Source organism: Lithobates pipiens, unplaced genomic scaffold (genome assembly GCF_037356315.1).
Source record: "Lithobates pipiens isolate NorthernLeopardFrog02 unplaced genomic scaffold, aLitPip1_a1.2 Scaffold_16, whole genome shotgun sequence".
Lineage (NCBI taxonomy): Eukaryota > Metazoa > Chordata > Amphibia > Anura > Ranidae > Lithobates > Lithobates pipiens.
Window position 1 is genome coordinate 129,006,200 of NW_027507748.1, and position 24,788 is coordinate 129,030,987.

A 24,788-nucleotide genomic window follows, 5' to 3' on the forward strand; every position below is an offset into this window, starting at 1 on the left:
TAATGTAATACTTGTAAATAATTAAGTTTTCTCCTTCACTGATGGGCACTGATGAGGCTGTACTGATGGGCACTGATGAGGTATTACTGATTGGCACTGATGCGGTGGCACTGAGGAGGTGGCGCTTATATACAGCACTGATAGGCAGCACTGATGGGTACTCATAGGTGGGACTGATGGACACTCATAGATCGCACTGATAGGTGGCGCTGGTGGGCACTGATGGGCAGCACTGATCAGAGGTGCTGGCAGGCATCACTAATGGGCACAGGGTGCCATCCCTAATGGGCAGTGATTGCCATCCCTGGTGGGGTCTAGTGGGCTTACCTGGTGGTCATGGGTGGGCATCCTTGTTGGCCATGGGTGGGCATCCTTGTTGGCCATGGGTGGGCATCCCTGGTGGCCATGGGCGGGCATTCCTGGTGGTCGGCTCTCCTCTACTTGTGTTTTTTTTAATCTTTTGCTTTAAGAAAAAAAAAAAAATCATATTTACGTGGCCCAAGAACTGAAAGTGATGTTGATGTCACTCTGGTCCTCCAAGAGCATAGAGATGAAAGGTGACCATCTTGCCATCAATCATCTCTATTAGAAAACACTACCAGCGGCAGATGGTTCCTGGGCTCAGCAATCGGTAACGTTCACCCGGGAACTGTTGTAGGGATCACTTTTAGCAGAAATCCGGCGGCCTGAGGGAAAAGAAGATACCAGGGTTATGACATCTAGCTGCTGCCATAACCCTGGTATTTAACGTCAAAATAATTTACCTTGTTGAGTGCCAAAACTGTTCACACCTAAAGCTTTCTTACTCCCATCAGACACAGCTGCTTTGATGATCCTAAAGCCCTGGTTTGCATTTTACATCACAATCCAGAGAAGTTTAGCTACTTCCATGCTTGAACAGCAGCAAAAAATAGCATGATGTACTGATTGTGAATGTGATATCTGTTTTTACATATGTTTTTTTTTTCCCCCCCACAGGATATGGCATCACAAAGCACCTGTAAAACACATGTCCTTGTTCTTGTCCTTCATGGCGGTAGTATACTTGATACAGGAGGAGGCGATATCAACAACAAGGTGGCTGATGTTAACACCTTGAGCTCTGTGTTTGAGAAAGTAACCAAAGCCCATTTCCCAGCAGCCCTTGGACACATCTTGATCAAGGTGGTTCCATGTCCTGCAATATGCTCTGAAGCATTTTCCCTGGTTTACAAGTAAGTGTAATAAAAAAATGTATTATACATTTTGTAATTGCAATTTTTTCTTTTGAATAATAGTTTGATTTTACTTAAAGTTTGTTAGTTTTATTATAACTCACAAAGGATGTATTGCACAAAAAAAACTAAAGAACTGAAAGGACTGTAACGGTACCAATGAGATAAAAAAAGTATCAAAATATTTATTGTACAGGATTAAAATGTTAAAGACATGAAAATGTACACATGTACCATGAGCATAACATCAAAAAAGCAAAGTGTCTAAGCCCCTGTACACACAGTCGGACATTCCGACAACAAAATCTGTCGGATTTTTTTCAACGGATTTTGTCAGACACTGGTGTTGCATACACACACGATCAGACAAAGTTGTCGGAAAATCCGATCATTCGGAATGTGATACCGTTCGTTCGTTGCGACGGGACTACGTTGTGGCTAGTAGCCAATAGCTTTGGTCTCGTAATTTGATCTGAGAATGCGCGGCACTTTTTCCGATCGGAATTCTCTACAAGCGATCGGAAAAAGTCTGATCGGATTTTGTTGTCGGAAAATTTGAGGTCCTGCTCCCAATTTTTTTCCGTTGGAAATTCCGACACAAAAAAGTCCGATAGAGCCCACACAGGATCGGATTTTCCAACAATATAGTCCGATCGGCCCTTTTCCGTTGGAATTTCCGACTGTGTGTACAGGGCATTAGTGTTGATTCTCACCAACCCCACTACAGTAGGACACTCAACACACAGCCATTAATGTCTAAACCGCTGGCAACAAAAGTGAGTACACCCCTGAGTGAAAATGTCCAAATTGGGCCCAATTAGCCATTTTCCCTCTTTGGCGTCATGTGACTCGTTACTGTTACAAGGTCTCATGTGTGAATGGGGAGCAGGTGTGTTAAATTTGGTGTTATCGCTCTCACTCTCTCATACTGGTCACTGGAAGTTCAACATGGCACCCCATGGCAAAGAACTCTCTGAGGACCTGAAAAAAAGAATTATTGCTCTACATGAAGATGGCCAAGACCCTGAAACTGAGCTGTAGGGCGTGGCCAAGAACATACAGCGATTTAACAGGACAGGTTCCACTCAGAACAGGCCTTGCCATGGTCTACCAAATTGTTCTTTGCTCAAGGAAACCCTAGCAGCCTTTGGAGTAACTTTGGTTGACAAAGGATGCTCTAGATCAGGCATGTCCAAAGTCCGCCCCCCCCCCCCGGGCCACAAAAGATATATACCATATTTATCAGCGCTGCCTTGGAGGGGACAGGGAGGGGAGTGCCATCAGATTACATACAGGAGAATCTCCTGTTTTCTCTGTGGCATTTGTAATAGGAAGTCCCGTGTCCTGGGCTGGCATTGGATAACTGTTCTGTCTATCATAGGAGGCAGGACTTTGTATTAAAGAGGCTGCCGAGTAAACAGGAGAGTCTCCTGTATGCAATCTGTCGGTGCTCATCCCGCCTCCCTCCCTGTCCCCTCTGAGGCTGCAGATGGGCATGGATCAGGCTGATGACAATGATAAGGCTGCATTCATGGCAATGGTGAGGCTGCATCATGGCAATGGTGAGGCTGCATTCATGACAATGGTGAAGCGACATTCATGGCAATGGTGAGGCGACATTCATGACAATGGGGAAGCTGCATTCATGGCAATGTTAAGGCTGCATTCATGACAATGGTGAGGTGACATTCATGACAATGGTGAGTCTGCAATCATGGCAATGGTGAGTCTGCATTCATGGCATTGGTGAGGCTGCATTCATGGCAATGGTGAGGCTGCATTCATGGCAATGGTGAGGCTGCATTCATGGCAATGGTGAGGCTGCATTCATGGCAATGGTGAGGCGACATTCATGACAATGGGGAGGCTGCATTCATGGCAATGTTAAGGCTGCATTCATGACAATGGTGAGGTGACATTCATGACAATGGTGAGTCTGCAATCATGGCAATGGTGAGTCTGCAATCATGGCAATGGTGAGTCTGCATTCATGGCAATGGTGAGTCTGCATTCATGGCAATGGTGAGTCTGCATTCATGGCAATGGTGAGGCTGCATTCATGGCAATGGTGAGGCTGCATGCATGGCAATGTTAAGGCTGCATTCATGACAATGGTGAAGTGACATTCATGGCAATGGTGAGGCGACATTCATGACAATGGGGAAGCTGCATTCATGGCAATGTTAAGGCTGCATTCATGACAATGGTGAGGTGACATTCATGACAATGGTGAGTCTGCAATCATGGCAATGGTGAGTCTGCATTCATGGCAATGGTGAGGCTGCATTCATGGCAATGGTGAGGCTGCATTCATGGCAATGGTGAGGCTGCATTCATGGCAATGGTGAGGCTGCATGCATGGCAATGGTGAGGCTGCATTCATGGCAATAGTGAGGCGACATTCATGGCAATGGTGAGTCTGCAATCATGGCAATAGTGAGGCGACATTCATATTCATGGAAATTGAAAAGAAAGAGAATGGTTGGGACTTTATATGAGGCCATGACCATCCGGTACATAGGTCTCCATCCCTAATCGATAAAGAAGCATGGGGAAAATGGGGGGAGGCGGGGCAGTGGGACTTTATATGAAACATAACACTAAAGTAGAATGAGTCATTCATTGTAAGTATAGTCACTATTTATTCAATATCCAATTGGGGCACAATGTAGTAGATGATACAACTATTATAACAATAAATAAGGTATAGAATAAATAAAACATGATTGATCTATCACGTCACATAAGAATTAATGGCATCGCATCATAGAGAAATTAATAACATAGTAAAAAGTATTGTATATATATTCGCACATGATTAATAATAGTAGCATCCGCAGTACACCCAACATGGATATAGCCAAAATTGTATTAAATAAAAGTGATGACTCAAAAAATCTAAAATCCATGGTATGCACATGATAGCTGTGACATGTCATCAAGTATAAATGCTTGACGCGTTTCGTGGAAGTTTGTCCACTCATCAGGAGCTGCTAAACAGGGAATACCTATAAAAGATGATAGTATGGTAATTAATGGTAATTAATTACAATAGGAAGAGAGAGAGCAAAAACTCTAGTACAAACACTCTTACCTATGAGTAAAGTTATAGTAAAACATGAATACTAATGATCTTGGTGAAGGGAGGCATCAGGGGGTGGGTAGAACACCCCCCCGGGAACTGAGGAGGCGACCAAGATAGAAACAGAAATAGTTATCGGGCTACCTATATGTAGGCGTTAGTCGCCTGCATGCTGGGCGCTTTTGATTCCTCCCTCAACAGCACGACCGAGCGTGGTGTTGGATGGGACCTCGCTGGCCGGCTACTGCACCCCCATCCTCACGGAATTCTTATCTTCATGCACTGGGTTCTTATCACCTTCATCCTACATTTTTTTTTTTTCGATACTAAGGTAACTCACTGGTGTTGAATGATAACAATTGGTGTTATCAGTGGTTTCTATCTTTTCTTCCCTTTCCTGCACTGTTTCACCCCTTTACTCCACGGTAACTACACATGCCCCCTCACTCTTCCTCCACCTACACTCATATCTCATCTTCCACCTTTTAGTTCCCACCATACCATCCCCCCACTTACTATTGTACATCATCATTATGTTTTTACAGCTGCCCTTTTTGGGTTCAAGACTCTACACCATATATACGGAAAGCTTTTCTCCTTCCTTTTTTCTCGTACACATTGTTACACGTGCCTTTTGGGTTGCCCTACCGTGTTGCTGCTTGGTCGCCTCCTCAGTTCCCGGGGGGGTGTTCTACCCACCCCCTGATGCCTCCCTTCACCAAGATCATTAGTATTCATGTTTTACTATAACTTCACTCATTTACTCATAGGTAAGAGTGTTTGGACTAGAGTTTTTGCTCTCTCTCTTCCTATTGTAATTAATTACCATTAATTACCATACTATCATCTTTTATAGGTATTCCCTGTTTAGCAGCTCCTGATGAGTGGACAAACTTCCACGAAACGCGTCAAGCATTTATACTTGATGACATGTCACAGCTATCATGTGCATACCATGGATTTTAGATTTTTTGAGTCATCACTTTTATTTAATACAATTTTGGCTATATCCATGTTGGGTGTACTGCGGATGCTACTATTATTAATCATGTGCGAATATATATACAATACTTTTTACTATGTTATTAATTTCTCTATGATGCAATGCCATTAATTCTTATGTGACGTGATAGACCAATCATGTTTTATTTATTCTATACCTTATTTATTGTTATAATAGTTGTATCATCTACTACATTGTGCCCCAATTGGATATTGAATAAATAGTGACTATACTTACAATGAATGACTCATTCTACTTTAGTGTTATGTTTCATATAAAGTCCCACTGCCCCGCCTCCCCCCATTTTCCCCATGCTTCTTTATATTCATGGAAATGATGAGACTGCATTCATGGCAATGGGGAGCCTGCATTCATGGCAATGGTGAGGCTCCACTCATGGCAATGGTTTGGCTGCATTCATGGCAATGGTGGGGCTGCAATCATGGCAATGGTGAGACTGCAATCATGGCAATGGTGGGGCTGCATTCATGGCAATGGTTAGGCTACATTCATGGCAATGGTGAGGCTGCATTCATGGCAATGGTGGGGCTGCATTCATGGCAATGGTGGGGCTGCATTCATGGCAATGGTGGGGCTGCATTCATGGCAATTGTGGGACTGCATTGATTGCAATGGTAAGGCTGCATTGATTGCAATGGTAAGACTACATTCATGGCAATGGTGAGGCTACATTCATGGCAATGGTGGGGCTGCATTTATGGCAATGGTGGGGCTGCATCCATGGCAATGGTGGGACTGCATTGATTGCAATGGTAAGGCTGCATTGATTGCAATGGTAAGACTACATTCATGGCAATGGCGAGGCTGCAGATGGGCACTGACCCTTATTTTGCTTCACAGTTTCTTATTTAAAATGTAAGGTTTTTTTTCCAGAAGCTTCCCTCTTAAAGCGAAGGTGCATGTTATATGCCTGTGTGTGTTATACACCGATAAATACGGTATATCCAAATAACACGCCCAAGCTCATCTCTTTACCACACACGGCCACAAAGGCAGGAGAATTCTTGTTGGGCAGTGTATTAGTGCTCGGACAAACAACTTAGACCAAATTTTAATGGTTCAAAGAATGTCAGACAAAATGGTCGGCCCTCACGCACGTTCACTTCATCAAATCTGGCCCTCTTTGAAAAAAGTTTGGCGATCCCTGCTCTAGATGCTATATGAAATAATACTTAACTGATCACAATTTAAAGTATTGTTATCATAGTTACAAAGCACCAGAACCAGACAAATCTGGTCCATTTAAAAGAGCCAGCAAACAAAATGTGAAGGACAACTGCATTTATTTACCTTGTAAATGTTATTCACTGAAACATAGATTTAGCAATGTCTGTGACTGTTAAATTCCCCAGAATCAAGACAATTCATGAAGTTGTATAAATGACTGTAAAGACTCTCGGCACAATCTGAAGGTTGATACATGATAATAAAGTTGTTTTTTTTTTTTTTTGCTTTTTGATACCGGTTTTAGCACTCTTTGTGTCACTTTCCACACCTGTCAATAATAGACTCTCATCCTCTTAGGGGTTCACTTGAAAATCAGCGGTATGTCTTTGACATGGCTGTTTTAAAGTGGTTGTGTGCCCTGGGGAAAAAAAAAAAAACTGTAAGGTAAAGGCATAAAGAGTTAGTATTCACCGCATACTAGCTCATTATGAAATACTCAACTTAGAACGAATCACCAGTACTGCCTCCCGGTCACCACTGAGGGAGCTGACATGTTCCCTCTGCGTTTCTTCTGGGTTCGTGGCTCCGGCCCCGTGAGTGGCCGGAGTCGCGATTTCTTCACTCCTGTGCATGTATACAGGAGTCCTCTTTCTGACAAGGAGATCTGATTTTCTGAAAGCATCCGCATGCACCGCTAACGTCAGCAGCTGCATGCAAGGTGAATATCTCCTAAATTGTACTGGTTTAAGATATATTCATTTTACCTAAAGGTAAGCCTAATTGGGTAAAAATCACCTACAGGGGTATACAACTGCTTTAATAATAAAAAAAAATAAAAAAAGAGAGAAAATGCACTTTTATAAAGCACAACAATGCACTTTACAAATGTGCTCTGCACTCCACTGGCTTTAGTCTTGAAGCCTATGGAGTGCAATGAAAATAAATGAAAGTTGTTTAAAAAAAAAAAGCCAGGAAGAGAGGCTGGTTAATTGGTTATGTCACCTGGTTCACACATCCAATCATAGAGCTCTCTTGGAGCAGCAATGGTTGAACATTCCAGCCTGCATTTTACAGATCATCAAAGTTGCAGGCCAAGGTGAGAGAAGCCCCTAAAGCCTGGTACACACGGGACAAATATCTGCTGGTATGGGCCAGTTCAACAGAAACCAGCAGACATTTTGCCTGTGTGTACAGTAGCCTGTCCGACCGAACATCTGGCTTTTGTCGAATGGGCATCCTGGAAATACAGCAGCTGATCGTCATCCGATCAGCACTGCAAGCACTGACCGGTGTATTCTGGCGGGAGGAAATACCCCTGTCAGAACACAATAGCTCAGTGGGGAGATCTCTGTACTAAAATCATATAGTTAGTACAGCAAGCGCCTCTCAAGCTCTTCAGTTTTTTTTCATTCAGCCCGCTGGGTTGAACAACAAAAAACTGCCTGCGTGTACCTACAAAGGGGATGGCCTCTTATTGAGAATGATGTTTTGGCAGTAAAAAAAAGCTTTGAAACCGCTTGGCTGTTCTTCTGTTTGTGACTGCACTTAAGTAAAATGATATCTCCGCGCTAGTCTGGTATGGAACTGCTGCAACTCATATCTTGGAAGGGATAAAGTAATAGAAATAGTTAATGGTGCACTGTTCCTTTAAATGGTGAACTGATGTGATGATGAACAAAATAAAGTGAATAAACAAAATTTCTACCTAAGTGTTCTAACATAGAATATGTGTGTGTGAACAAATATGATAGCAACTTGGTGATGCAAATAACAGATTATCATAACAAGTGCATTTTTCAAACAAGTGCATTTTTCAAAATGAAAATGTTTTGCAATATTACTTTTTGCACATGTAGTGTGTAAACAAATTAAGTTGAAATGAAAAAGTCCATAAGAGAATCCATACACTTAATAAGGGGTGTGACAAATAGTATTAAACTCCGTAACGATCAGTGTTCAAGAAAAACGGCAAAGTGTTCCAACCACAAGAAAAGAGAGAGGCCTCTTACCAGATCTGATGGATCCCTATTACAGAGATCAAGGAAGCTTGTGCCGGAATTCTCACAGGTGTGGAGATTTCAAACAGCCTGTCTTGATACACTTGTAGGAATGAGCTCCATGTGTTCAAAGATCATAGATGAAAAGGCCTCATAGTGTAAATCAGCCAATTTTATAAAAAAAAAAAATGTATAGATAAAATTACATAGAGGTTAAAAAATTCCAGCATGAATAATATCTCTAGTGGCGGTGTCAGTCTGTCAACTAGACCAGATAGTGTTGCAAGTACTCTCCAATCCAATACGTTTCCACACAACTGTCGTCTACTAGGAAATGGAGACGTACATATGCATGTGACTGCATAGGTAGTCTCCTTTCCTTTTTTACAGATAAGGAGTGATCAGAAATTGGTCACAGAGACTTTCCAACATGTGAGGATGTCTCTGTGTGCAGTAATAATGCTTATTTGCAGTCATTTATTTACATATACTGTATATGTCCAGAATATTGCATGCAGTGCCTAGTTCTGTTGCATGTACTCATCAGGCGGTGACCACCCTTACATTTACCATTAGCACAGAGATATTTCCATTGACTTAATAGGTTGTGGCATTAAAAGTGATTGTAAAAAGTACATTTTTTTAAAATAATAAAGATGTTCTATAGTACTTGATTTTGATTTTTGAATGATTTTGCACACAGCAGCCCTGAACTTTCTCTTCTGGGGTCCCCTAATGACGCCCTCAGGTTCTCTCAGTCCTCAGCTTTTCTCATTTCTCAGCTTCTCCTCCCTTTTGAGTGCGGGCTTGCTCCCAATCCGGACTGTGTGCATCTATTAACACACACAGCCCAGCTTGGGCCTTCCCCCTGTTTCCTCCACACAGTATTTGATTGACAGCAGCAGAAGCCAATGGCTCCCATTGCTGCCAAGTCTCCTGTGAGGAGAGGGCACAGCGCTGGATCAAGATCAGGCTCAGGTGAATATTTAGGATTGGCTGTGGGGGAGCTGGTCATGGAGGATTTTATACCTTAGTGCAGAGTATGCATTAAAGGGGTTGTAAACCCTCATGGTTGCATTAAGGGGAAAAGCCTTTTGTGCTGCAGCAGCTCCCCCAGACCCCCCCCCCCTTTTTCTTACCTGAACCCAATTGTTCTAGCAATGAGGACAAGCCCAGCAGCTCCAGCTGTTGTCTCGGGGGCTCATTGGATAGAATGATAGCAGCAGGAGCCATTGGCTCCCACTGCTGTCAATAAAATCCAGTGACATGGGAGCCAGGGGTGGGGCTGAATCCTGCTATCTATGTCAATGGACGCAGCAGCAGGATTTAGAGGCGTGTCCGTATGAGTGCCTCCATGGAATGCGGCTCTCCGTGGGGGCACCCGAGAAGGAGCTAGGAGCTCTGCGGGGGAGGGACCCCAGAAAAGGAGGATCGGGGGGGCCACTCTGTGTAAAACCTCAAGTATAAAAAATAGCTTTACAATCACTTTAAGGTAAAAGAAACCTTCTGCCTTTACAACCACTTTAGGGAGCAGCACACAACCACCCACACATAATTTTGACTGTCAGTAAAACTGATCTGTGTATACAAAAAAAGTTCCAGAATAATGCCCTGTCTGCCAGTGCATCCCAAATGGTTCTGCATTGTTTCTGCCCCTTTATAGTTTGGGAATTGTTGTTGGAGGAATAGTGTATAGTGTATAGTGTACTGTGTACTTAGTTACCCCACTCTGGAGCATTGCACCTAGACCATACTGGTGGTAGGAGGTTTGCAGATCTCTTACAGATGTCTGTTCTCTGTGTCCTGAAGGAAAAAGGAGAAACTCGTTCTTTTTTTCAGCCTTTCTGTTCTGAATTCTGATGTGCCATATCTGGCTATAATGTCTGATCTTGTTTGTGTGATACTGAGCCTATCCCATCACTAGATAATAGTGGGACAATACATACCAGATGGCCCCGTGGCAGGGCTGGACTGGGACAAAAATTTGGCCCTGGACTTCATCCAGACCGGCCCACTTTGACTTTTCAAACAAGCACAAAAACAGTATAAAAAACTATACGCAATTGTGCAAAAAAAAAAAAACATAAGTAGCATAACATAAGGAGTCCTCACTAACCTCTTTTATTATTTCACTTATTCTCCTCTGTATTTCTCTCATCTTTCTCACATCACTGCGAGAAGTTGAGGGCGAGCCGTGCAGTCATTACTTTGTCACTGAAACCGGCCCACTGAGCCGTCGGCCCACCGGGAAACTCCCTGTAGTCCCAATGGCCAGTACATGCCTGCCTTGTGGGGCAGAAGGCGTAAATACAGCTCTGAATAAATATCACATTGATGGTGAAATTTTTTAATTTTTTTTCACCATCAATGTGATAGCAGTTATTCAGAGCTGGATATACACTTTCTGCTTCGCTTAGGCTTCAGAAAGGCATTTAGATCTATGTCTAAATGGAGAGAAATAAAGCACTTTGTAACAAAATGAGCCGATTTAGGGCTACATGCAGCCTTTAGGATACCTCTGTAAATTGCAATATATGTTATGTACAAAAGTCAGTTTTAAAATATTTCAGATTTCTTTCAGAGCTTCTATAATTTCAAATTAAAATGGTAAATACAGTTTCTCTAATAATCCCTCTAATAGCTATTTAAATCAAAATAAAAGTTAAAGAGGTAGTAAAATATAGTTTTTAACCACTAGAGATCTGCGCTATAGGGAAAATGACGGCTACAGCGCGGACATCCTTTGCCGGGACTACATCTGTTGACGTCGTCCCGTGCACGAGCGGCCTGCGCGCTCCCTGAGGGGCGTGCGCGGCGCGCTCTGTGATCGGTGAGTCTATGAGACTCGCCTGATCACGGATCCGAGCAAGGGGTCGATCCCGACCCCTTACCACGTGATCAGCTGTCAGCCAATGACAGCTGATCATGTGATACAACGGAGCCGGTAATCGGCTATTTTTCCTCCTCACGCTGACAGCGCGAGGAGAAAAAAAAGAGCCGATCACCGGCGGCCGTGATTGGGACATCAGTCCCGATCATGGCCAGTGCCACCTCAGGAATAAATAAGTGCCCCCCGTCAGTGTCACCCATCAGTGCCCATAGTGCCACCCCGCAGTGCCAAACATCAGTGCCCACAGTGCCACACATCAGTGCCCACAGTGCCACACATCAGTGCCCACAGTCTGCCTCAACAACGGTGCTGCACCCCAGTGCCACATATCCGTGCCCATCAGTGTAATCTACCAGTGCCCATCAGTGCCACCCATCAGTGCCCAGCAGTGCCACCTATCAGAGCCACCTATCAGTGCCACCTATCAGTGCCACCTATCAGTGCCCATCAGTCTCATCTATCAGTGGTACCTATCAGTGCCCCTTAGTGCCACCCATCTGTGCCACCCATCCGTGCCATCTTATCTGTGCCCATCTTTGCCCATCAGTGCCACCTTATCTGTGCCCATCAGTCCTGCCTTATCTGTGCCTTATCTGTGCCTATCGGTGCCACCTTATCTGTGCCTATCAGTGCCCACCAGTGCAGCCTATCAGTACCGCCTCATCAGCGCACTTCAATGAAGGAGAAAAATGACCTGTTTGCAAAATTTTATAACAAACTATTAAACATGATTTTTTTTATTTATTTTTATTTTGCATCTTTTTTGTTTGTTTAGCAAAAAATAAAACTTCCAGCTGTAATTAAATACCACCAAGAGAAAGCTCTATTTGTGGGAAAAAAATGATAAAAATGTCATTTGGGTACAGTGTTGTATGTCCACGCAATTGTCATTCAAAGTGCATCAGCGCTGAAAGCTGAAAATTGGTCTGGGCAGGAGGGGGGGTTTAAGTGCCCAGTAAGCAAGTGGTTAATCAATGCATGCTAAGCAGTAAAGTAAGCATCCCTTACTACTACTAGGGCTTGTTCACACCAGATGCAAAGTGCATTTTAATCTGCATCAAAAATGCATGCACAGTGTTTTCCATGTATTCCAATGGCCCTAGTTCACACCAGTGCAGTCAGTTTTATTGCAGGCAACAAAAGTAGAACGTGCTGCATCTTTTCTGTATGGAACACATCTAAAATGTGTCATATTGCATGTAAACACACTGAAACACACAATGGGGCTGATTTAATGGTGAGGCGCAATGTACATTTTCATATTTATGAAACTGTGCGCCGGGAACGTGAATTCCCCATTTACTATAGCGATCTTGGCGCAAGGGAGAATGCAATCTGTGCACCACTATGAACATGGCGCATGGCGTCTCCAAATCAATATTTACAGGAGATGGAGATGCCAATATTATGGGGTGATGTGAGAAAGTTTAATAACAACTGCCCAAGTAACAAATATGCCCAAAACAGAATGAGAAAGTAACTTTTTCAGAGAAAGCCTGCTGTGCCCGCAAGTACGTTCAGAACTGTGTGAGATCAACGTAAGCAGTGCGAATGCATCGGCTGTTGCGCTCGTTCACATGCGTTTGTTCATTGCGTTGCCCAAATCTTAGTAAATAAATGTTAAGCAATGTACATGCAATTGCGTGGGTTGAATGGACGCACCTTTAAAATTGGCACATTTTTTTTTTTTTGGTTCACCAGTGCTGGTTCCACACTCCATTCTCCAATGCTCTTGTCTCCCCCCTCTAATTCCTTAGATTTCCATGGGCTAACTTTTCCTTTTAAAGGGGAACTCCACACTCCACTCTATTCTCAAAAGGCTGTGAGCTGCCTTCACCAATCCAAACCATATCCTTTTTCTGAGCATAAAACATGGCCAGCTAGGAAGGGGGTGAGAAGAGCGATTGCTCAACACCCTCCTGAACTATACAAGGCCACGTGCACTCAACATAGCTGTTGCTGTTGCAAAACTACACATCCCATGAGGCATTGTAAAACTCTGACATTCACAGACATGACTAGGCATGATGGGAATTGTAGTTCCTAAACAACTGAAGGGCCATAGTTTGAAGACCCATGGTCTATAGTATGCCTGTAAAGTGGCACATGTTTCCCATGTTTAGAACAGTCTAAAGGAAAAAAGTAATTTAAAAGTACTCGCGGCTATAATGAATTGTCGGTCCCGGCAATACACATAAACATCATTGAAAAAAATGGCTTGGGATTCCCCCACAGGGATAACATTTTTTTTTAAATGGCGTAGGGGTCCCACTCAAAATCCATACCAGGCCCGTCAGGTCTGGTATGGATTTTTAAAACAAAATGGCTTGGGGTCCCCCCAAAAATCCATACCAGACCCTGACCCGAGCACACAACCTGGCAGGCCACAGGAAAAGAGGGGGGACGAGAGAGCACCCAGCCTCCTGAACTGTACCAAGCCACATGCCCTCAACATGGGGAGGGTTCTTTGGGGTAGTGGCCCCCCCAAAGCACCTTGTCCCCATGTTGATGGGGATAAGGGCCTCATCCCCACAACCCTTGCCTGGTGGTTGTGGGGGTCTGCGGGCATGGGGCTTATAGGAATCTGTAAGCCCCCTTTAACAAGGGGACCCCCAGATCCCAGCCTCTCCCTCGTGTGAAATGGTAACGGGGTCCAAATATACTCCTACCATTTCACAAAAAAAGTGTGAAAATGGTAAAAAAAAAACACAAGACACGGCTTGGGACAAGTCCTTTAGTAAAAAAAATAAAAATAAAAGTGTCCCATGAAGTCCATTCATCTTCTTCTTCTCTCGCTCCGACGGACCAAAAAAGCAAAAAAAGCTGCATTCCACCACCGATCTGCCTCCATGGGAGGCACACGCCGTAATGGCCGGCCTCTCAGGTGACAGCTCTTTTATAACTGAGGGCGGGGCCACATGATGACGTCGCAGTGTGCCCCCTCTGACGCACTGGGACATTAATTAATTCATTGCTAATGAGGCAATTAAAAACACATGCACAGTCCATGAAACACACAAAATACAAGTTCACCCAATGTAGAGACAGAACTTCAAAGTGGGTACACCTGTTAAGGATGTCCTTAAATTACTAACCCAAAAAAAACACTCTCTGAGCATGCCCAGAAAAATCCAAGTACTGTTCACACAAAAAGAATTCCCTAAGCATGCCCAGAACAACCCAAATGCAGCTAGCACAAAATAAGCCACCCCCTGTCCAAAATGAAGCACATCATCCAGCATGCTACAAAATTACAGATGGGACAAACACCCCTCGGTCCAAGGGGGAAACAAAGAGCCTAACATGGGCAAAAGTTATACAACAAATTCCATTCCAGTCCATGGGAACTGACTTTTTAATTTTGCTAGTCCCCACTTGGCTGGCTTGTATTCTAGTTATTGGCCTTAAAATGGGTATGGGGGCCCAGGTCCCACCCTGAAGGACATATATCAATGTCACCAATTTGGACATGCCCAAAACGAATCAAGGAGAAGTGCCTTTATAAATGCAAAATTGTTTAAAAGCTACTAACTTGGGGGGGCTTACTCTGCCTGTAAAGTGGTTCATCTGTAGCATGTATCCAAAATGCTGCTTCAAAGATGTACGGCTTTAGAAAAAACTTACAAATCTACATTGTAGCTGCAAGATTTGAAGCCAGAACCAAAAATAGCCTGCTCCCCCCCAATACATTCAAGGCCATTTGAGTCTGTTAACGCTTAAAATGAGAACCCCCACATGAAATATGCTAACATGACCTGTATGCAAATCTTCTTAAAAACATGCATAAAGGTGAACTAGTGTAAAAAAGTGTCAAGTTTAGAGGTGCGCTCGTTCAACTCACACAATTGCATGTCTGTTGCTTAACATTTACTAAGATTTTGGCCACGCAGTGAACAAACGCATGGGAACAAGCGCAACAACCGCTTGTGCATGCGCACTGCTTACATTGATCTCACGCAGTTCTAAACGTACTTGCGGGCACAGCAGGCTTTCTCTGAAAAAAGTTACTTTCTCATTCTATTTTGGGCATATTTGTTACTTGGGCAGATGTTACTAAACTTCCTGACATCACCCCATAATATTGGCACCTACATCTTCTGTCAATATTGATTTGGAGATGCCGTGCGCCATGTCCATAGTGGCACACAGATTGCTATAGTAAATGGGGGATTTGTGCTCTGTTACTGGCTCATGGCTTTCGTAAATCAACCGATAGGCCTTTATTGAGTTGAGTTCCAAAACAACAGTGTGCATGAGGCCTAAGGTAGTTCAGGACACAGCCTGGAGGTATGTTTTAGGTCATTATCTTATCAGGACACTGCAACTCTATTTAAACAATAGAAAAACTGTTTGACTTTTGATACACTTAAAAAGATAATGGAGTGGGCAACAGAAAAGAATTTGGAACCTTCTTTTCTGCCAGCTGTCAGCTGTTGCCAGTCCAGATGAACCCTAGGACTATAACCTGGAAGCTGTCCATAGCAAAAGTCCATTACAGCTTTTGCAAAGTGAAGTTTCACCACATTCACTAATCTCTGGGTAAATTCCTGTACAACGTGCAAGTTTCCTTGTACAGTGAACAGTCTATTACCTTTAGTAAATGAACCCTATTTTGTTTGGTTGTTATTATTTATACTTGCTCCCTACATTATTTTAAAGAATAAGCCCAGCATTGTTCACAATGTATACTCTGTGTAGACTGTACAGCACTTTAGGGCAACAGCTACTGCATTAAGGGAGCATGTTATACTAAATTTAATACATATCTCTGAATAAGTCTGTCATTTTCTTAGCACTGAAAATATTCAAGTAGTCAATGGCTGGCATTTCTTCTAATGGCCTCAGCCAGCTTTTGTCTAATCCCAGCATGAATACTGAAGATAGGACTCCATGCTTTTGTTCAGTTACCTTTGAAAGAGCAGAAATGAAAAAACCCTATCATCCCTTTTTTTTTTTTAGACATTTCTATGTAACATGTACAAAGCTGAAAAAATACTGCCCATGACAGTGACTTCATTACGGATTCTAAAGAAATAAAATCAGTTTATAGTTGTGATTCTTTTGTATATCTAGTGTCCTAAAGCTTTTCTCATCACACAGGGGGTGATTTACAAAAGCCGTATGCCATCAGTAGAGGCGCACGGCGAGGCGCAACGCACATTTCCATATATTTACAAAATGGTGCACCGGTAACAGAGCGTAAATCCTCCATTTACTATAGCGATCTCGACGCACGGGCGAATGCAATCTGTGTACCATTATGGACATGGCGTATTGGCATCTCCAAATCAATATTGACAGAAGATGGAGGTGCCAGTATTATGGGTGATGTGAGGACGTTTAGTAACAACTGCCAAAGTAACAAATATGACCAAAATAGAATGAGAAAGAAACATTTTCAGAGAAAACCTGCTGTGCCCGCCAGTTTGTTTAAAACTGCCTGAGATCAGTGTAAGCAGTATGCGTGCGCAAGCGACTGTTGTGCTCATTCACATGCATTTGTTAACTGCGCGGCCAAAATTTTAGTAAATGTTAAGCAACGTACATGCAGTTGCATCTCTAAACTTGACACATTTTTGTTACGCTGGTTCACCCTTATGAATGTTTTTTTATGGAGATTTGCACACAGGTCATGTTAGCATGTTACTTTGCCAACATGTGACATGCACCTTGTTAAAATGATGTAAAAAGACTCTCGCTCCTCTAGCTCCTCCTAAAAGGGCATTTAACTTTCATTCTCTAATGCATATGGTTTCCTTGGGCTAGCTATTGCTTTTAAAGGGGAACTCCACACTCCATTCTTCAATACTCTTGTCTACCCCCTCTAACCCCTTGGATTTCCATGGGCTAACTTTTAAAGGGGAACTCCACACTGCACTCTATTCTAAAAAGGCTGCGAGCTGCCTTTAATAATCCAAAGCACATCCTTTTTCAGAGCATACAAGAAGACCAGCTAGGAAAGGTGCGAGAAGAGCGATCGCCCAACCCCCTCCTGAACCATACAAGGCCACATGCACTCAACAAAGCTGGCTGCCTTTGGAGCATGTTGGGCTCAGCCCAATACCAACCACAAAGCACCTTGTACCTACTAGTTTAAAGGGGTTTTCCACATTCCGTAAAGCCTCTGCAGCCCCCCACAACCCCAGCCTAGGGTTGTGTGGAAGAGGCCCTTGTCCCCCTGAATATGGAAACAAGGTGGTTGACTTTTAGGGTGCGCGAGCCCCTCCTGCCCCCCAAGCATCCACCCCCCTTTCATGGGCTGGTTTGCTGTGTGTTTGGCTAGGGGTTTGTTAGTGTGTGGGAGGAGCACAATATTTTTTTAGTTTGGGGTGGTATTTTTCACAGGGGGGTTCTCATTTTAAGCCTTAACAGACCCAAATGGCCTTGTATGTATTTTTTGTTTTGGGTTAAAATCTTGCAGCTACAATGCACTTCTCCTTGTTTTTCATTTTTGGGGTTGTCCAAATTGGCGACATTGATATATGTCCCTCAGGGTGGGACCTGGGCCCCCCTACCCATTTCAAGTCCAATAACTAGAAGATAAGCCAGCCAAGTGGGCACTATCAAAATTAACCATCAGTTCCCATAGACTGCAATGGTATTTGTTGTATAACTTTTGCCCATGTTAGGCTCTTTTTTTGCCCCCTGGACCAGGGGATGTTTGTCCTATCTGAAATTGTGTAACATGCTGGATGATGTGCTTAATTTCGGACAGGGGGTTGCTTATTTTGTGCTAGCTGCATTTGGGTTGTTCTGGGCATGCTCAGGGATTTTTATTTTTTTGCTGTGGCTTTTGGTGTGTGAAATGGATTTGTGTTGTTCTGGGCATGCTCAGGGACCTTTTTTTGTGTGTGAACAGCACTTGAATTTTTCTGGGCATGCTCAGAGAGTGTGTTTTTTGGGTTAGTAATTTAAGGACATCCTTAACAGGTGTACCCACTCTGAAGTTCTGTCTCTACATTGGGGGAACTTGCATTTTGTGTGTTTCATGGACTGTGCATGTGTTTTCAATTGCCTCATTAGCACACAAACCTATGTTATATAAAGCTTGCAGATAGCATTCTTTACCTTGCCCTGAAAAGAGGTGTGTGTTATGTCTTTGCAAAACAGATGTGTTTTAGAGCAAGTATTTTTTTACTTTTTTTTTCACTAAAATATTTTTGATGTTGATCTGTGTTTGTAGGTTGTTAGTTTCACTTTGATTTAATTGTGCTGCATTATTTTGCAAAATCTTCCTCAAGCTGTTGTGATTACTATTATGTTTAAATCCTTAAGAGACTGTCCGTTTGTGTCCTTTTAACTCCTGTTAATTTCCTCTGCAAAATGGTCAGACCTCAAAACCACAGTCTGTGTCTCAAATTAACATACACGTTTTTTTGCTTTCCTTGCTCTTTTCCAAGTCCTGTTTTGTTGACCAAAAAAATGTATGGCAAATTTTTATGACTTATGTGTTTTGTTAATTATTTTTTTGCATATACATGCTCAATTCAAGTAATGCATTTTATACTCTGCTCCCCCACCCCAACAATTTTCATGCACAGATTTTCCAGCTGCAGCTTAACCAGGTTGATTGGCATGGCAAAACAAAAGGTGTGATTTGCTTAAAAGATACTTTCCTGGTATTAGGTATTTTTGGGTTTATTAACCGCTTGCCGAACGCCTCGCGCCGATATACGTCGGCAGAAGGGCTCATACAGGCAGAATCACGTACCTGTACCTTTAAGAGGTGGCCAGCAGGCAGGCATGCCTGCAGCAAGCTCCATGAGTCATATCGCGGGTCCTGTGGACTCGATTGCCATGGGGATACCTGTGATCGCCTCACGGGGAGGAAGAGCGGGGAGATGCTGTAAACAAGCCTCTCCCTGTTCTGCCTAGTGACAGTGGCACTAATCTCTACTCCCTGTGATCGGAGGGGAGATCAGTGACGTGTCACACACAGCCACGCCCCCACCCACAGTTAGAAACACGCCTCAGGACACTCTTAACCCCTACACTGCCACCTAGTGGTCAACCCCCTTCACTGCCAGTGTTATTTACAGAGGAATCAGTGCATTTGTATAGCACTGATTGCTATATAAAAGACAGTGGTCCCAAAAATGTGTCAAAAATGTCCGATGTGTCCGCCATAATGTCACAGTCATGATAACAATTGCTAATAGCCGGCATTTAAAAAAAAATATATATTTAATAAAAATGCCATAAAACTATCCCCTATTTTTTTTGTAAATGCTATAACTTTTGCGCAAACCAATCAATAATCGCTTATTGCATTTTTTTTTACCAAATATATGTAGAAGAATACCTATCGGCCTAAACTGAGGAAAAAATTTTTTTTTATATATATATATATATTTTTGAGGGGTATTTATTATAGCAAAATGTAAAAAATGTGTTTTTTTTTTTTTCAAAATTGTCGCTCTTTCTTTGTTTATAACGCAAAAAATAAAAACTGCAGGGGTGATCAAATACCACCAAAAGAAAGCTCTATTTGTGGGAAAAAAAGGATGTCAATGTTGCTTGGGAGCCACGTCGCACGACCGTGCAATTGTCAGTTAAAGTGACGCAGTGCCAAATCACAAAGGTGCTCTGGTCAGGAAGAGGGTAAATTCTTCCAGGGCTAAAGTGGTTAAAGGCAAATCCACTCCGCAATACAAATATACTCGTAAATCTGAGGGGAAGCACTGGTTGTTTTATCATCCAATCATGTAGAAGCAAAGATGCTGTTTTTTTGTTTTGTTTTTTCCTTGCATGTTCCCCTCGGATCTCCAGCAATTGCACTTCCAAGTGCACTTGTAGTGCAAATGGATTTGCCTTTAGTAAATGGACCCATAAGTCCAAGATACCTAATAATAATTTCAGCTGTACAGAGCAAAATGCTAGAGTACAATTTACCTAATGGGGACATTACTTAGATTGACCTGTGTCCCCAAGGAAAGACATTGGTAGGGTTTTACCCTCACTTTCTGTTTGGCTATGTGACAGGAAGTGAATAAATTTGAAGGAGAAACTGGCAAAATTTGTGAGGTGTCTTCACCCTATCAGGGTGTACACATCCCCAAAAACTGACAAGACTTCGAATCCCTCTGTACTCCATCCCCAAGCAACACAGTTAACACATTGATTTTATTTAGTTTAACTTTGCAAAGACACATTCCTAAGTTCAACTATGATGCATGTCCATGGCCCATTTAGTTTAATAGAAAATACCAGTTACTTTTCACTATAAACATGTGTTAGTCCAATCCTGGAAATCTGCATCTGCTTTACTATTAATTTCCCAAAAAATTGGGTTCCTGCAGCTAGATCCGTGACTGCTGTGTATGTGGAGATATGTACCCGTGGCGCATATCTGGTTCCTGGAAGCAGCAGCCAGCACAAAGGAATGACATCACGCCCCTACAGGAAGTTGCTTGTTCTGCTGCTAATTTCTTCTCACCACCATGCCCCGCTCACTGTTCTCTGAGGAACAGATGATCCTTATTTGAAAATTAAGGTCATTTTTTATTTATATTTACATTGGGTGGTGTTTGTGTGGTTCATGCATGTATGTCTAAATGATTTGGCTTCAAAACACACACATACTTCCTGTGTACAGAGTCACTTCCGGGCCATGCTTCCTGCTTCAGTGTGTGTGTGTGTGTGTGTGTGTGTATATATATATTTATAGATGTAGATTCTTGTGTCCACCAGCAGAAAAAAGTTGGGTAGATGCCACAATCCCAATTCTGGAGGTACAATAATGGCCTAGCATAGGGTTTTCAAACTAAGGCCCTCCAGCTGTTTAGGAACTACAGTGTGAATGTCAGAGTTTTACAATGCCTCATGGGATGTGTAGTTCCGCCACAGCTGGAGAGCCATAGTTTGAAAATTCCTGATCACTCTAGCATGTCTTGAAAAAAGGTGGTTTTCCATGTGTCTTGTATAATGCCCAAGAAATATTAGGAAAATACAAGTGGGTCATGGCACATCTACGTTCCAAATTTGGCACTTAAGATGGTCATGCACTATGCAATCTGATTGGCCAATTTCTGTACAACACGATATGTAGGCAAAATAGGTAATAGGAAGATGCACTTGAACAATTCAAAATATAGGAAATCAAACAGGCGTTTGCACTAAAATTAATTTAAGATCTAACTGATTGCAGTTTATGGTCACCTTTAACCATTTGCCGACTAGCCGTCATTATTATACTGTACGTTGGCCCCTTTAGGTGGGATAGCAGGCGCACGCCTGCTGCACAGTGGGGGTGCTGATGCTCGTGAACGGTGATCACGATGACCACCAGCCACAAGCGATTGCAGGCACGAGAGACAGAATAGGGACGTGTGTGTAAACACACACATCCCAGTTCTATGAGGAAAGAGCGATCGTGAGTTCCTATGAGCTGGGAACCACGATCTCTCATGTCCTATAATCAGTCCCATCTTCCACAGTTAGAACACAAACATAGGGAACACAGTTAACCCATTGATCACTCCCTAGTGTTAACCCCTTCCCTGCCAGTGACATATAAACAGTAATCAGTTCATTTTTTAAAGCACTGATCGCAGTATAAATGCCAATGGTCCCAAAAATGTGTCAAAAGTGTCCGATATGTCCACCATAATGTCGCAGTCCTGATAAAAAAAACTGCAGATCGCCGCCATTACTTTAAAAAAAATATATAAAAATACCATAAATCTATCCCCTATTTTGTAGACTCTATAACTTTTGCGTAAACCAATCAATGTACGCTTTTTGCGATTTTTATTACTAAAAATATGTAGAAGAATATACATCGGCCTAAACTGAAGAAAAAAACTGGGGCCATTTATTACAGCAAAAAGTACAACATTTTTTGTTTATAGCACAAAAAATAAAAACCGCAGAGATGATCAAATAGCACCAAAAGAAAGTTCTATTTGTGGGAAAAAAAGGACATCAATTTTGTTTGGGTACAGCATTGCACGACCGCACAATTGTCAGTTAAAGAGGTGCAGTGCTGTATCTCAAAAAATGGCCTGATCATTGAGCAGTCAATTCTTCCAGGGTTGAAGTGTTTAAAGATCAAGATCTGAAAATATAAATTTATTGGATTTAGAAACACTTCGCTGTTCTTTGGAATGTATTGAATGATTTGGGTAAAAAAAGAAAAAAACACACTTCAAAGATATATTAGAAGCGATAGGAATGAGATTAGCATCAAAAGGGTTAATTAACTGAGAACACATACTAATTGCCTAACAAGACACATCCAATGAGATTAAATTAGCCAATTGTATTGGGCGTGCGCTATTATCAATGAGAAAACCCTAGCATCAGTTGCAGTTTACATATGCAGGTTTTTATTATCGCTATTTGCGCTTCAATGTTCGCACAATCAATTAATGACTATTCCAGTGCACCAATTAATATAACTGGTGTAGTGCCTTCTTCTTAGTAAATCACCCCCCACAGTGTTACAGTATAGTTCCCATAACTAAGGCATTCCAGCTCTCCTTTAAAAAGTACAAAGCTTTTTTTTCTTTTTTTTTCTACTGCCCAATCACATGCTATGCTTCAAAGTGAGAAAAACCCTGCAAGTTTTCTGCTGTTCACATTATTCATGCAAATTTTAGGATTTTCTGATTAATGGGCAACATATTCTTCATTTTTAAAGCAAATCTGCTTTAATTTAGCTCTTTGTTGTACATTTAGGTTTTATACTAATCCCATGCTTTTATGAAGAACATTTTCTCTGTTACTTTTTAAGGAATTACATTTTCTGCTTGGGCTTATTGATCACTGCCATGCGGAAATGTCTTAATTATTTTATTAAAGGGGAAGTTATTTTGCTTCATATATGTTATTTATTGAATTATTCAATCAGGACTGAAAGTAAAATGTAAATACATTTATCATATTTACCTATACCAGCAATCATCACATCATTTTAGCTGTTTTTGCTCAATAAGCCTGTTAACAGAGCTCAATAGCTTAAAGTCAAATAACATAAATCAGATCAAATTACATAATCAAATTACATACATCCATAAATGATATTAATTCCTCTTCCACCTCCCTTTTTCTCTATTTCGTTTGGATGGGTCATACACACTTGAAATGAAAGATTAGAGATAACCCAAGGGCAAACATTTTCTGCTCTATGCAAACACTTTTAATGGCACTCCCTGTATTATGTAATTATTTGTAAAACAAATGTCTAAGTAGTAATAAATAAATAAACAAAAACAGTTTAAAACAAAACAAAAAAAAAAAAAATAGACCCATAACTGTTGGCATTTCCTTTTAAAGTATATGTATATTCTAACTAATAACTAAACTAAACTAACTAAATTTTGTTTATTTTTTCTCTCCCTTCCCTCAGAGGTTTTTTTTTTGTTTTGTTTTGTTTTTACATTCTGCTTAAAAATTTGTAAATCAGTACTGCTTGGACCTTGAAGAAGGGGACATACCCCGAAAGCTTGTCCTGAAAAATTGTAAGTTAGTGCAGCTAAAAAAAGTATCCCGGACAGTACTCAATTTTCTATAATCTAACTAAATGTAATTTAGTTTACAGTGTTGTGTACTGTAAATAACTTAAAAAAAAAAAAAATACTTTTTACTTTTTTCATCCTTTCTTGCATCTTAGTGCTGCTGATCTCCTGCAGTCACTTCCTGCCTCCATGCATGGGATCCAGCAGCGGTTGCAGGGCATCTCTCAGGGTGGGCTTGGACTATGCCAGAGTGATGTGTGTTGAAACAGAAACTTGTAGTGTTCAATGGAAACCTGCATGACAGGTGGACAACATAAGAGTAAAACTGGGAGACAGGCAGAGTATTGTCACCATATAACAGAGGTGTCTGAACAAGCACATTTATGATAGGATTACCAAGTATTATTTTAGTGAAAGCTTCAAATTTAAAAGTATTAAAATTACTTTTCATATACGATGACCGTATTTGAGACTTTAGTGATTAGGTTTACATATTCTTTAACCACTTACAGACCAAACCATTTTGCTAGTTTAAGACCAGACTACTTTTTGCGATTTGGCACTGCACCGCTTTAACTGACAATTACGCGGTCGTGCGACGTGGCTCCCAAACAAAATTGACGTCCTTTTTTCCCACAAATAGAGCTTTCTTTTGGTGGTATTTCTTCACCCCTGAAAAAAATAGAGAGACAATTTTGAAAAATCGCATTATTTTTTACTTTTTGTTATAATTAATATCCCCCAAAAATATATAAAAAAAAAACATATTTTTCCCTCAATTTAGGCCGATACGTATTCTTCTACATATTTTTGGTAAGAAAAAAATCGCAATGAGAGACTGATTGGTTTGCGCAAAAGTTATAGCGTTTGCAAAATAGGGGATAGTTTTATGCCATTTTTATTAATAATTTTCTTTTACTAGTAATGGTGGGGATCAGCCATTTTTTTTTATTTTT

General features: G+C 41.7%; 1 protein-coding gene across 2 annotated transcripts in view; it reads left to right on the forward strand.

The window, feature by feature from the left end:
* Window positions 1-24,788, forward strand: part of PITPNM3 (PITPNM family member 3) — a 904,027-nt gene that overhangs the window by 596,946 nt on the left and 282,293 nt on the right. For both annotated transcript variants that reach the window (XM_077480456.1, XM_077480457.1), the window contains one exon: window positions 979-1,214. In XM_077480456.1, the coding sequence (XP_077336582.1) occupies window positions 979-1,214 (236 nt within the window). The remainder of the gene's footprint in view (window positions 1-978; window positions 1,215-24,788) is intronic.